General features: G+C 44.4%; 1 protein-coding gene across 1 annotated transcript in view; it reads left to right on the forward strand.

The window, feature by feature from the left end:
- Positions 1–15310, forward strand: part of LOC115087279 (lysosomal-trafficking regulator-like) — a 1534685-nt gene that overhangs the window by 636624 nt on the left and 882751 nt on the right. The window contains 1 exon segment of the mRNA XM_029594260.1: positions 519–1125. Coding sequence (XP_029450120.1) covers positions 519–1125 — 607 coding nt within the window.

Genomic DNA, 15310 nt, shown 5'->3' on the forward strand with positions numbered 1-15310 from the left:
CATTTACACGTGTCCCGAGGTTTACGCACGTGGCCAGGCCCATTTGAAAATGGACCTGGCGCGCGTTAGGCCCGGCCACGCGCGTAAACCCTGGTATTTACGCTTGCCAGGGTTTTAAATCTAGCCCTTAGTCATTAAATGGAGAACAGTATGTTAAAGGTATGTTATCTTTAGTGAGATTGAGGACTTCATAGAGATGGAAACATAGAAATGATGGCAGAAGAAGACCAACAGGCCCATCCACTCTACCCAGCAAGATCTCACACTTGTTTTCCCATACCTTTCTGTTACCCCAACCGCTGAGTTCAGGGCCCTTATTGGTAACTTTTTTATTCTAATTTCCTTCCACCCCTGCCATTGATGCAGAGAGCAGTGTTGGAGCTGCATCAAAGTGAAGTATAAGGCTTAATGTTTGAGGGTAGTAACCTTCGTAACGAGAAGTTACCACAATGTTTGTATACTCATACTGCTCAGATCAATGCCTTGTTTGATTTTGACATTTTTTTTCATCTTCCTAGATAAGACAACTTCAATGCTTTTTCCCCACTCGATGCTTCCTTTGATACAGAGACCATGGTCAAGAAGTCTACCAGCATCTCCTGTCTCTTCACCTCAAATGAATTCAAGGAAGGTTGGTGGCAGCTTGAAAAGGAGCATTAATGATTTACCAGGAGCTACAGTTGCTGACCAGCAGGAATACAGTTTTGCTGGGAGTTCAGAGACATTTAAAAAATTACAAGAAGAACTGGTAATCAGCAACTGTGAGTCAGCAGAAACAGTTTGTATCTCAGAAGAATTAAGTGCTCTGTCTTCATTTGTTGAAATTGCAAAAGAAGAGTTAAACTTGCCAGTGTTTTATGGGGATAACAAAGATGCAGATAGAGAACATAGCTTTGGTGATGAAGATGCCGGAGATGAGTCATTCTTATGCCGCCCTGACCATCTAAAAGGATTGTCTTCTTTCCAGAGAAGTCATAGTAATTTAACAACCCTGGGATTAGCTTTTTCTGCACAGAGTGGATCATCTACCATTGCACGCTGGCCAAGTACTGCAGAACAAAATCTAGTTGATGAAGAGTGGGAGAATTTTGCATTTCCTCCACTTTATGAACAAGTGGATCAGAGGTAATTTATTTGTCTGTCCCTCTTTTTTTCTGTCTTTCTTTGTAGATGGAAGTTCACTTTACATTATATAATTCCAATACTTTGAGTATGTTCTTGCCTTCTAAAATATTACAGATTGGATTTGGACATGTTTGCTAGAAAAAAAAAAACATTGGTTGTCAGAATATTTGCTTGGCAGTTTGTTTAAACTTATATTTGCTTCATTTTGACATGACCTTAAATATATTTCTTTTGCTGTTTCAATAATCAAAGACCACTTAGTTATATTATAAAAACCTTGAGATTCCAGTGATGGTTCATACACTGAGTCATCCAAAGAGAGGGAACAAAACAGATAAAAGATGATAAAATGAGTTACCCTGGATTTTTTTTTTTTTTTTACTTAAGATGCTGACCCAAAATAGATTAAATAAGGAGCTAGACTTTATACTATTTCTGCGAGTTTTATTATTGATTCATTTGTCATTCCTGATATTCATTATCAATTACCACATTTTAATTCTAATTGAATTCATATAGGTGATTTAAGAACTTGATGGATAATTGGCACCTTAGAGTTGTGAAGAGAGTATGGATCCATTTAAAAAAGATATGCATTTGGTGCAAAATTGTGATGTGGCATGAGCTATGACTGTTTTACTTTTGGAATGAAGTATTCAGAAAATAACTGACTTTTTTAAAAATTAAATTTGAGGAGTTCTCTGCTTTATTTTGTATATTAGTTCATGCTTACTTTGGATTATACTCTGCAAAAATTGGAAGTTTTATTTATTGAAAATTAAAACCCAGAGCAGTACCATGTTGTGCAAAATATATATGAGATTTTAATGAGTTCTGGCACAGGAATACCCCACATGACTTAGAGTGACAATGATGAGATTTATTGAGTTGAAGGAGTGTTCATAAATGTTAAATACTAATATTGAAAAAGAAACTAAATCCAGATCAAAACAGGATCATAATGATTTTGTTTTAATTGCTTACCAAATAATCAAAAACATTTTTAAGTGCTTTAATAGCTATCCCACTGAGCTACAGTTTGAGAAACCAGGCGAGACTGTAGATCCTATGGTTCAAATAACTCTTCTACCAAAACAACAAACCTTTATGGCTCCTTCTTTGAAGAGGCAATTTCCAAATGTCAGTGTGTAGTTCCAAAGCCAAGGTGCACCAGTTTTCAAAGGGATAATATGTGCATATGTCCCTTTTGAAAATTGCCCATTGAAAAAGTACCCTTTGAAAAAGTATCTACAGTAAAAGTAGGTGGAAATCTGTAAGGGTACGTTTTCCCTAGGCAACAGTGTGTGTGTGTGTGGTGGGGGGGGAGGGCAATAAGGCGGAGTATGCTTTGTTGCATTCTCCGCCCTATTCCCCTTCTTCCTGCTGGGACTGTCTTCACTCAGTGTAGGCATTATCCCAGGACAAGCAGGATGCTAGTCCTCACATATGGGTGACGTCATTCATGGAGCCCTTAAGCGGGAAAAACTTCTGGCAAGTTTCTAGAAGCTTTTAACTGGCTGCCTGAGGCTACTGAGCATGCCCGGCATGCCATGATATTCCCTGCCACAGGGGTCTTACTTCAGTCTTCTTTTTTCCGCGCTGCTAACTGCATCGCGGTTCATAGGAGCCCTGTGAGTTACCTCACAACTAGAAAAGTTTTATAACACTTTTTGCCCTTTACGGGTCTCACTCCATTTGTCACCGGCTGGTGACAAAAACCATACATTTTTCGCCAAGGAAAACATATTCATCGACGGATGTCGACTGAAAAGACTTCGGGCTTCAAAAAGTGCCCGGCCTGCAACCGGACTATGTCCATAACGGACCCGCATGTCGAGTGCTTTCGCTGTCTTGGTGGAGACCATGACATCGCAGCTTGTACTCAAGGCCAGGAAATGACGGTGAAAGGTAGGAAGCTTCGTCATGAAAAGATGGCACAAATTTTTCAAATTCAGACAACGCCATCGCCGACGACTTCCACAAAATCCTCACCGGTGGGCATCACAAAAAAGATCTTAATAAAGAAAAGAATTCCTGAGGGTTCCGGGGATGCCTCCTCTCCAACACCCTCCGCGTCATCGACAAGGTCGGTATCTGATACTCGTTCAAAACATAAGCACCGACGGCACCGTTCCATTCCTCCGTTACCACCGCCGGAGGAACCGGTACCTAAAAAACAAAAAATTTCATCGACCTCCGTAACATCCGGACAGGAATCAATGCCTTCGACATCGGTTACAGACTTAACCACGTTGATCAAGCAGATAGTCACCGATGCCCTGAAGGATAAAATACCGGTGTCATCGCCGATGCCGACCACTGTGTCGATGCCGACCACCAGGTCGATGCCGACCACCAGGTCGATGCCGACTGCCCAGTCGATGCCGACCGCCGAGTCGATGCCGACATCGATGCCGATACTGGCTACAGTGTCTATGGAAACAGCCCTGTCGATGCCGGCAGACTTGCTGATGATTTCAACCGCAATGCCGGCTACCCAGCCGATGCCGGCGACGCCATCATCGCCGATGTACGCAATGACTTCCTCGATGCCGTACATACACTACCTCTTCGATGACAGTACCATTCACGCTGCAAGAACCATCGATGACATCGATAATCTCACAAACCTCGATGACCACGTTGGCTTCTAGACCCATTTCATCAATGGTTCCCATCTCCATGTTTACATTCCTTACTTCATCGATTCCAACTACTTCTCAATCGATGCCTCTATACACTCTAGCTCCAACTAGAGCACCTGTACAAGAAAAAATTACTTCAACAAAAAAGGCATCAGGAAAATATAAACATACTTCCATGCCAGTTCCAGAAGCCTCTTCTGAGAGAAGACTACATGCTATACTCACTAAAAGGTATCAAGACCTTTTAGCATCCTTACCTACAGGACCTGACGAAGAGGAAATGGAGGATGAAGGCAGTGACGGTTCTCCAGATATCCAAGATCCCTTACAAGGACCATCAGGGGTTCCCCCATCTAAAAGGCTGGAACCTCATCATTACCAACCTACCTCGGACACATGGTCAGACACACAATGAGAGCATTCCTCAGAGGAATTTTTATCTGAGAATACTCCACCTCAAGCTAAAAAGCAGTCACCTCCAGAGGACCTGTCTTTTTCTTCTTTTATTCAGGAAATGTCCGAGTCCATCCCATTTCAACTCCAGGCCGAAAAAGATGAACGACAACAGATGTTGGAAATACTACAATTTGTAGATCCTCCAAAACATAATTTGGCCATCCCAGTGCATGAAGTGCTTTTACAGCTTCAGCAAAGAATATGGGAACACCCTTGCAGAACCCCTGGAGTAAACAGGAGAGTAGACTCTACGTATCTGGTTCAAGCAGCCCCAGGGTTTGAAAAACCTCAACTCCCTCACAACTCCCTAGTAGTAGAATCTGCTCAAAAGAAGTCACGCAGATCCAGAACACATGCTTCAATCCCTCCAGGGAAGGACAGCAGATTTTTAGACCTCATGGGAAGGAAAATTTACCAGGGAGCTATGCTAAACTCTAAGATTGCTGCATATCAGCTTTATATGACGCAGCACCAGAGAAATCTCTGGAAACAAATAGAAGAGTTCCTACCATCCCTGCCTCAGCAACAACAAGAGGCAGCACAGCAAATTGTGCAGAAAGGCCTAGATGCTGGAAAGCACGAGGTAAGGGCAGCTTATGATGCTTTCAAAACCTCATCAAGAACTGCGGCATCTGGCATCAGCGCACGAAGATGGGCCTGGCTAAAGGCTTCAGATTTATGTCCTGAAGTCCAAGACAAATTAGTGGACCTACCGTGCCAAGGAGATAATTTATTTGGCACAAAGGTGCAAGATGCTGTGGCACAGCTTTGAGAACACTCAGAAACCTTGAAGCAACTCTCCACTTTGTCACATGACACTGCAACTCATCCAACCCGCAGGCCACCACGTAGGGACACTAAACGTCCTTTCTACCGACCAAGGAGGTATTATCCTCAGGCCTCTAGATCACGGCCTCCAAGGACTCAACAACGTCCACAATAAAGACAGCAACGGTCTGCAAGGCCACAGCCTCCGCCTCAAACAGCTTCCACCTCGGGGTTTTGAAAGTCATCCCAGAGTACAGAACCAACTACCCAATCCTTATCCCGAATTGCCAGTTGGAGGGAGAATTTCCCAATTTTACAAAGAATGGACAACCATTACAACAGATCACTGGGTCCTGTCCATCGTTCACCAAGGTTACCGCCTAGACTTCACATCTCTCCCTCAGGAGTTTCCACCACAAAACTCCCATCTCGAACATATTCCTCAATTACAAACAGAATTATCTGCTCTTCTGAAATCAAAAGCGGTGGAACACGTACCACACACTCAGAAGGGAAGAGGATTCTATTCCCGGTATTTCCTCATTCCAAAGAAAACCGGAGGCCTACGTCCCATTCTAGATCTCAGAAATCTCAACAAATTTCTAAGAAAAGAAAAATTCAGGATGGTGTCCCTAGGCACCATGCTTCCACTCATACAAAAAGGGGATTGGCTTTGTTCTCTGGATCTTCAAGATGCATACACTCACATTCCAATATTCCCGCCTCATCGCAAGTACCTCCGATTCACGGTAGGACATCAACATTTCCAATACAGAGTCTTGCCATTCGGCCTAGCCTCAGCTCCCAGAGTATTCACCAAATGCCTAGCAGTGATAGCAGGACATTTGCACAAACAAGGTGTTCATGTTTTTCCTTATCTCGACGATTGGCTAATAAAAAGTCAGTCACAACAAGGAGCACTAACTTCTCTACATTACACAATACAGTTACTTCACAAACTGGGATTTCTCATCAATTATCAAAAATCCCACCTGCACCCGTCTCATCTACTCCAATTCATAGGAGCAGAATTAAACACAAACCTTGCACAAGCTTTTCTTCCAGAAGACCGTGCACTCACACTGTCCCAGTTGGCGTACTCCATATCCATACAACCGCAAGTGACAGCTCATCAGTTTCTAATCTTACTAGGCCACATGGCTTCAACGGTTCACGTCACTCCTATGGCAAGACTTGCCATGAGACTCACCCAATGGACTCTTCGATCACAGTGGATCCAAGCCATTCAACCACTGCATTATCAAATCCAAGTAACCCACCAACTACGCTCCTCGCTACAATGGTGGATAATCAAGGACAATTTGCGCAAGGGCCTACCCTTCCAAAAACCGATCCCTCAGATAACATTAACTACAGATGCATCCACCTTGGGATGGGGAGCTCATGTAAACTCTCTTCAAACTCAAGGAACTTGGACAAAACTCGAAGCCACATATCAAATCAATTTTCTGGAACTTCGAGCTATACGTTATGCGCTGCATGCATTCAAGGACTGCCTTTCACACAAGACTGTGCTAATCCAGACAGACAATACTGTAGCCATGTGGTACATCAACAAACAGGGAGGTACGGGCTCGTATCTCCTTTGTCAGGAAGCTGCACAAATTTGGGACTGGGCCTTGAACCACTCAATGTTCCTGCAGGCCACATATAGCAGGGATTCAAAATGTACTAGCAGACCAACTCAGTCGCCAGTTCCAACCACACGAATGGTCTCTAAATCCCTCCATTGCGACCAAAATATTCCAACGTTGGGGACAACCAACAACAGACCTCTTTGCGTCGCATCTGAACCACAAAGTGGCCAACTTCTGTTCTCTGCACAAACAGAAGAACCAACCAGCCAAGGACGCCTTTGCTCGCCCTTGGAACTCAGGTCTACTATATGCATATCCTCTAATACCGCTTATCACCAAGACACTGGTGAAGCTACAACAGGACAAGGGGTCCATGATTCTCATAGCCCCATATTGGCCTCGACAAGTATGGTTTCCCACACTGCTAGACCTGTCAGTCAGGGATCCAATACACCTGGGAGTAGCTCCCAATCTCATCACTCAGGATCAGGGTCGGTTGCGCCATCCCAACCTTCAATCCCTATCCCTGACTGCATGGATGTTGAAAGCTTAATCCTACAATCACTTAATCTTTCAATGAATGTTTCTCAAGTGCTTATAGCTTCACGCAAACCTTCCACATGAAGGAATTATTCTTTCAAATGGAAACGGTTTACTTTCTGGTGCAAGCAAAACAATATTGATCCTTTCACTTGCCCCACAACTTCTCTTCTAGATTATTTGTACTATCTCTCAGACTCTGGTCTGCAGACATCGTCAATCAGAGTGCATTTGAGCGCAATCTCAGCTTATCATAACAAGGTAGGAGATGCACCTATATCCACTCAACCTCTCGTCAGTAGATTCATGAGAGGTCTAACTCACCTTAAACCACCAATTCGGCCTCCAGTCACGCAATGGGACCTGAATCTGGTTTTAACAGGATTAATGCGTTCTCCTTTCGAACCCATAGATTCCTGTGAACTTAAATTTCTCACATGGAAAACTATTTTCCTCATAGCCATTACATCAGCTAGAAGGGTTAGTGAGTTACAAGCACTTGTCACGTATGAACCTTATACAAAGTTTCTCCATGACAGAGTGGTTCTCCGAACACACCCAAAATTCCTTCCTAAGGTAGTTACGGAATTCCACTTAAATCAAACAATAGTTCTACCCACATTCTTTCCAAGGCCTCACTCTCACCAAGGGGAAAGAGCTCTACACACTTTGGACTGTAAACGTGCATTGTCTTTTTATTTGAATCGCACTACGTCCCTCAGAAAATCCAATCAGCTTTTTGTCTCTTATGACCCAAATAAGCCAGGTAAAGCAGTGGGAAAGCATACTCTATCCAATTGGTTAGCAGATTGCATACAGTTTTGCTATGAAAAAGCAGGCCTTCCTCTTCAAGGGCGAGTAAAGGCACATTCAGTACGAGCAATGTCAACCTCAGTAGCACATTTTCATTCAGTGCCAATCATTGACATTTGTAAAGCAGCAACATGTAGTTCCCTTCACACCTTTGCAGCTCATTACTGTTTGGACAAGGAAGGACGACAGGATTCAGCCTATGGACAATCTGTCTTAAAGAACTTGTTTCCAGTTTAATCCCAACTCCTTCTACATCCAATCTGCTGTGATCTTCGGCTGACTCATTTCTTCAACAAGGCATTCCAGTTACCTGCATGGACGATGACTCAGCCTCTAGCTTGCTAATCACCCATATGTGAGGACTAGCATCCTGCTTGTCCTGGGATAAAGCAAAATTGCTTACCTTGTAATAGGTGTTATCCCAGGACAGCAGGATGTAGTCCTCACGGAACCCACCCGCCACCCCGCGGAGTTGGGCCTCAGACTTTATTATTTTATTTTTGCTATCGCTTATTGCTACATACAAGACTGAAGTGAGACCCCTGTGGCAGGGAATATCATGGCATGCCGGGCATGCTCAGTAGCCTCAGGCAGCCAGTTAAAAGCTTCTAGAAACTTGCCAGAAGTTTTTCCCGCTTAAGGGCTCCGTGAATGACGTCACCCATATGTGAGGACTACATCCTGCTGTCCTGGGATAACACCTATTACAAGGTAAGCAATTTTGCTTTTCCAAAGGTAGTGTAATGCATAAAAAATTGCCCTATCTGCGTGTAAATTTACAGTCATAGTACCACTATATGTGTAACCTTTCCTGCCTATGAAGAGGCATTCCCAAAGGTGAGGTTGGGGATTGTTTTGCACCTTCACAAAAAATTTTGAATTTTAAAAAGCATTTATGTAAGTTTTCTTGAGAAAACTACCTGTACAACTTTGTTGTAAAAGTGTTTGAGTAACTATCCTGGAATAATTTTCAAATTGGAAGTATACGCATACTTCACTTTGAAAATTGAAGCAAAATCCATGGTTAAAAAGTATCCGCAGGCTTTGCACCTTGCGGCAGCTGGACAATTACTCCCTAATTGCATGTAGCATGTTTGGTCAGTAGGCATTGCTTTACTATGATGTCCACATATTTCCCTACCTTTTTCTGTTTTTAAAAACTACTGTTAAAATACAGTTTGATGTTCATGTTCTCTATATTTTCAGGAGGGGCTGGAAGGAGAGTGTTATTGTTTGTAAGGATTTTGGGTGGACCCCTGGACTCTGTGGCAGATGACCATGCCCACGGGGGAAGGTCCCGTGAGGGGCCACAGGTCAGGCTCAGCTTAGGACACACACACACACAGTTTAGATCTTTTATTAGACAGTGATGGTGAGCCACCAGAGGTGACAGTAGTGAGTAGGAATATAGCCTGGCTGGGCGTATAGTCCCTCAGGCTCTGGAACAGCGATCCCACAATGGCTGTGCTGTAGTAGAGAGAAACTATCGTGAGTAGCAGCAGTGAATGCAGAGTTCAGGATTAGAACCTCGTTGGTAATGTACTCACGCAGTGGTCTCTCAGTATGGAGCACAGAGCTGAAGTAAAGGCAGGCCCTCAAGGAGCGAGTAACTGGTTCCAGGTAACAGCTCTGAGAGAGATAGATGGTAACTCACAGATGGTATAGGCAGCGGTGTCTTCCAGGCAGAAGTGAAGTCCAGGTAGCGAGTCCAGGAACATGGGCCCTCGAGAAGTGAGTACCGATTCCAGATAGTGACCTGAAAGAGAAAAGAGAGAGAGAGGCCCCCGAGGAGCAGGTACCCCAATAGAGTAGTCCAAGTGGAGGCAGAGAAGCTAGGTTCGGAGAGTGAATCTTGTCCGAAGGAGATCCAACCTTGCAAACTCGATGGCTAGCAATCGCGTAGGCTATTTGTATCCGGGATGCATTACGTCATGACAGGGGGACACCCCTGAGGTTCGCGCCACTGGAAGTACTTGAAGCAGGGCCGTGCGGCGTGCGTGCCCATAGGCAGCTGAACAGCATGGCGGGAGGCAGCGCCCAAACTGGTCCGGGGTCACCAGCGAGGACGGCAGGAAGATGCCGCGGCAGCTAAACGTCCGTCAACCGCAGGAGGAGTCGCCAAAGAGGTAAGGAGGGCGGAGTGGAGACGTCAGGCAGTGACAGTCGCAACAGTACCCCCCTTCAAAGGGCAGTCTCCTCTTTGGGTACCAAGTTTCGGTTTTGAAGGATGCGCAAAGTGAAATTGGCGGAGCATCTCTTTATTAAGGATGTTAGCCTAAGGCTCCCAAGAGTTTTCTTCGGGGCCGAAACCTTCCTATGAAAGAAGGTATTCAAGTGTTTTGCCTCTTTTCCGGACATCAATAATCTCTTCAACCTTGAATTCAAGGTCATCCTCTGCATTGATAACAGGTGCATCCTGAGTCTTGGAAGAAAATTTGCTGAGCATGAGCGGTTTTAAGAATGAAACATGAAAAGCATTATGGATGTTGAGTCCAGGTGGTAGCTTCAGACTATAGGTGATGTTGCCAAGACGTCGGAGGATTGGAAATGTTCCAACATAGCGAGGAGCGAACTGAGTGGAGGGTAGCTTCAGTCTGAGATGTTTGGTAGATAACCAGACTTTATCTCCAGGTTTGAAGACTGGCGCTTGAGAATGGTGAGCGTCATAGTACTTCTTAGCGCGATCACTCGCTTTGTTCAGCATGTCCTTTGAACCCACAGGTTATGGATTTCATCAGCAGTAGCTTGAGCTGCTGGAGATGTCACTGAGAGCTTCAGTGGAAGTGGCGGTGTTGGAGAGCGTCCATATACCACTTCAAAAGGTGTTGATCCAGTTGATGTTGCTGGATGAGAGTTGATGGCAAATTCAGCCCATGGTATCAGTTCAGCCCAGTTATTCTGACGGGAACTGACGTAGGGACGAATGAACTGCTTCAAAGTTCTATTCATCCGTTCTGTTTGGCCCTTTGATTGCGGTGATAGACTGAGGTGTAGTCTAGAGAGATGTCAAATAACTTGCACAAGGCACTCCAGAATCTTGCCGTAAATTGAAATCCTCGGTCTGAGACAATGTGACTAGGTAGACCGTGAAGGCAAAATATGTGCAATATGAAGAGCTTCGCAAGCTCCAAGGCTGAGGGTAAGCCAGGAAGCGCCACGAAGTGTGCCATCTTGCTGAAGCGATCAACTGTTACCCAGATGGTATTCATTCCTCTGGAAGGGGGTAAATTGACTACAAAATCAGTAGGGATGTGTGACCAGGGCTGTTCCGGAACTGGCAGTGGCTGCAGCAAACCCCACGGTTGGCCAGAAGCAGGTTTGTTCTTGGCACAGTTGGTACAGGATGCCACATAGGAAAAGGTATCCTTCTTGATTGTAGGCCACCAATATAACTTCTGGATTTTGAGCAGGGTATGGCGTTGCCAGAATGGCCAGCCAGCTTGGAATCATGCGCCCAAAAGAGCACCTTCTTCCTGATGTGTTTTGGTATGATGGTCTTACCAGCGGGCACAGAATGGGTGGTTGCCAAGATGACTTTCTTTGGGTCAGTTATGTGGTGAGGTTCTTCATGCACATCCTCCGAGAGAAAGGAGCGTGACAAGGCGTCGGCTCTGGCATTTCTGTCTCCGGGGCGATACTTGAGCACAAAGTCGAAACGATTAAAAAATAAGGACCATCTGGCTTGTCTGTGGTTAAGACGTTGCGCATGGCGGAGATACTCTAGATTTTTGTGGTCCGTGAATACGGTTATTTGACGTTGAGCGCCTTCGAGCCAAGGCTGCCATTCCTCGAATGCAATCTTTATTGCTAAGAGCTCTTTATCGCCGATCCCTTAGTTCTTCTCGACTGGGGAGAATCTTCGTGAGAAGAAGGAACAGGGACGTAAGGCTTTGGAGTCTCCTGTCTGGCTCAGTACGGCCCCCACGCCGACATTTGAAGCATCAACTTCAACGATAAAGGGCTTGTTGGGGTCAGGATGCAGCAAGCATGGTTCCGTGGAAAAGGCAGTCATCAGATTCTCTAACGCGGAAATGGCCTCCGCAGACCATTTAGAAGCGTTGGCACCCTTGCGGGTCATTGCAGTCAAGGGTACTGTTAAAGATCAGTAGTTCTTAATGAATCTTCTATAATAATTGGTAAACCCCAGGAATCGGATCAGGGCCTTCAGGCTGGTAGGTTGGGACCAATTTTTGATAATCTCAAGTTTGTGAGGGTCCATCTGGAAGCCGTCTTTAGACACAATATAGCCAAGAAAAGGCACTGAGTCTTTATGAAATTCGCACTTAGTTTGGCAAAAAGCCGGTGTTCATGGAGTTGGCGGAGTACATGTTTGACATCTTCAATGTGAGTGGTAGATCCTGGGAGAAGATCAGAATATCATCCAAGTATACCACGACACTCTTGTACAGCAGATGCATTGCAGAGGCCGAAAGGCATCACTAAGTACTCGAAGTGGCCGTCTCGAGTGTTGAAGGCTGTTTTCCATTCGTCGCCACTACGAATGCAAACTAAGTTGTAGGCCCCCTTCAGGTTGAGCTTTGAAAATATTTTGGCTCCTTGAAGCCGGTCAAACAGCTCCTAGATTAAAGGCAGGGGGTAGCGGTCTTTAATCGTGATCTCGTTCAGACCTCGGTAATCGATACAAGGACGTAGGGTACCGTCCTTCTTCCCCACAAAGAAAAAGCCTGCGCCGGCTGGAGCCTTCCATGGTCTGATAAACCCCTTCTGTAAGTTCTCCTCAATATATTCGGACATCGCCTTGTTCTCAATGGCGGAGAGAGGATAGACACGTCCTTTAGGAGGTTCAATATTGGGTTTCAGTCTTATAGCACAGTCATAGGAACTATGCGGAGGAAGGATGTCAGCAGCTTCTTTGGCGAACACATCCCTAAAGAATGCATATTGGGGTGGCAGTCCTGGCATCACTGGAGTCGTAGGCATGCAGATGACAGGAGCAATCTTCTTAAGGCACTTCCCATGACACTCTGGGCCCCAGCGGGAGAGTTCCAAGGATGCCCAGTCAAATTGGGGTTGGTGCACTTGCAACCAGGGTAACCCCAGAACATAAGAACATAAGAAAATAAGAAAATGCCATACTGGGTCAGACCAAGGGTCCATCAAGCCCAGCATCCTGTTTCCAACAGTGGCCAATCAAGGCCATAAGAACCTAGCAAGTACCCAAAAACTAAGTCTATTCCATGTAACCATTGCTAATGGCAGTGGCTATTTTCTAAGTGAACTTAATAGCAGGTAATGGACTTCTCCTCCAAGAACTTATCCAATCCTTTTTTAAACACAGCTATACTAACTGCACTAACCACATTCTCTGGCAACAAATTCCAGAGTTTAATTGTGTGTTGAGTAAAAAAGAACTTTCTCCGATTAGTTTTAAATTTGCCCCATGCTAACTTCATGGAGTGCCCCCTAGTCTTTCTACTATCCAAAAGAGTAAATAACCGATTCACATCTACCCGTTCTAGACCTCTCATGATTTTAAACATCTCTATCATATCCCCCCTCAGTCGTCTCTTCTCCAAGCTGAAAAGTCCTAACCTCTTTAGTCTTTCCTCATAGGGGAGCTGTTCCATTCCTGTTATCATTTTGGTAGCCCTTCTCTGTACCTTCTCCATCGCAATAGGGTGCATGGCCTTCTCTAACACAAAGAAGGGAATTAACTCCGTATGGAGAGCTCCGGTGCAGAGAGTCACTGGTATAGTTTGGCAAGTCACGTAGCCCAATAAGGGCTCTCCATGGATGGAGGATAGAAGTAGCGGAACTTTCAAGTTGACGAGAGGAATCCTCAGATGTTCCACCAAACATCGGAGAATAAAGTTGCCTCCTGCCCCTGAATCCACTAGGGCAAGAGTTTGAACCGTAGACGGTCCGCAGATCAAGGAGATTGGGAGAGAGAGCGGAGGAGAGGGCGTAGTGAGGCCTAAGAACAGTGCTCCTGCAGGACTTAGGCCCATCCGTTTCCCGGACGAATTGGGCATATAGGGACATTGTGGCCCAACTGACCACAGTATATGCATAACCCATGCTTCTTTCGAAGTCTTCTCTCTTTGGAAGTCAAATGTCCGTGACCAAGTTGCATTGGTTCATCTTCACTGGCAGCAGGAATGACTAGAACCATCCGAGGTGCAGGTTTAGCACTCGCCTCTTTCGGACCAGGTTTTCTAATAGGCTGGAGTTCTTTCACCTTATCACGGAGCCGGTGATCGATCAGAGTGGTCAAAGCCACCAGTTCGTCCAGCGAGTCAGGTGTTTCGCGAGCGGCCAGCTCTTCTTTTAAACGAGTATCCAGGCCTCTAAAGAAGAGGGTCTTCAGGCATTTGGGGTCCCAGCAGAGTTCTGTAGCAAGAGTCTTAAAACTTTATCGCACTATATCTTGGTTTGCCAAAATTTACTACACACCCATTACAGTTAGTCCAAAATGCTACTGCTCGTTTACTGTACAATATACCACTCAGAGAGCATATCACCCCGGTTCTACAACATTTACACTGGCTACCTATATCTTACCGTATCAAATATAAAATACTTAACATTATACACAACCTTTTATATAATGCAAATTCAGTATGGCTCTCTTCACTGCTCAGAATTTACAAACCAACAAGACAATTAAGATCAATGGATAAAGGCATGCTGGAAGTACCATCAGTAAAACTTGCCCATTTAGAATTTACAAGGAAACAAGGTTTTTTTTTGTCGCCAGACCAATCCTCTGGAATACCATCCCAGATGAAATTTGTTTAATAGCAAATGTAAAAGAATTTAAAAAGGCTTTAAAAACATATCTCTTTGCCACTGCATTCAACATTACTTAACAACCCTTACAGTTAAATGACCTCATTGTCATGAACATTAATAATCTGCTTTGACTTTCTATAATGTCTTTTCAGAAGTAGTTTTTACTAGTTTTAACGTTTTGGATGTATTGTTTTTATTTGATATAGTATACTTGTTTTAATTTGTGTATATTATTAAGTATGTTTATATACTTGTAAACCGCTTAGCCAGACAGATCCTGTTTAATTTGCTGATTATAAATTCTTTTAAATTAAATTTTAAAAAAATAAATAAAAAATCAGCCAGTGGTCGGTTGTCTTGCTTCAAGTCCACCAAAGCAGAACAGTAACTTGAGCAGGATCATCAAAAACAGATTTAAATAAGTCCAAAAATCCATCTATGTCCTGTAAAATTGGATCCTTTCATTCCCACAATGTAGACACCCAAGACAGGGCCCTTCCATCCAGATAGGAAAGGATGTGTAAGTAGTCTTGGAGAAGGCTGTAGGGAACTGAGAAGGCTGTAGAGCAAAATGCATGCAGCACTGGTTTAAAAAGCCCCTGGTCTTTTGAA

This window comes from Rhinatrema bivittatum, chromosome 3, assembly GCF_901001135.1.
Source record: "Rhinatrema bivittatum chromosome 3, aRhiBiv1.1, whole genome shotgun sequence".
Lineage (NCBI taxonomy): Eukaryota > Metazoa > Chordata > Amphibia > Gymnophiona > Rhinatrematidae > Rhinatrema > Rhinatrema bivittatum.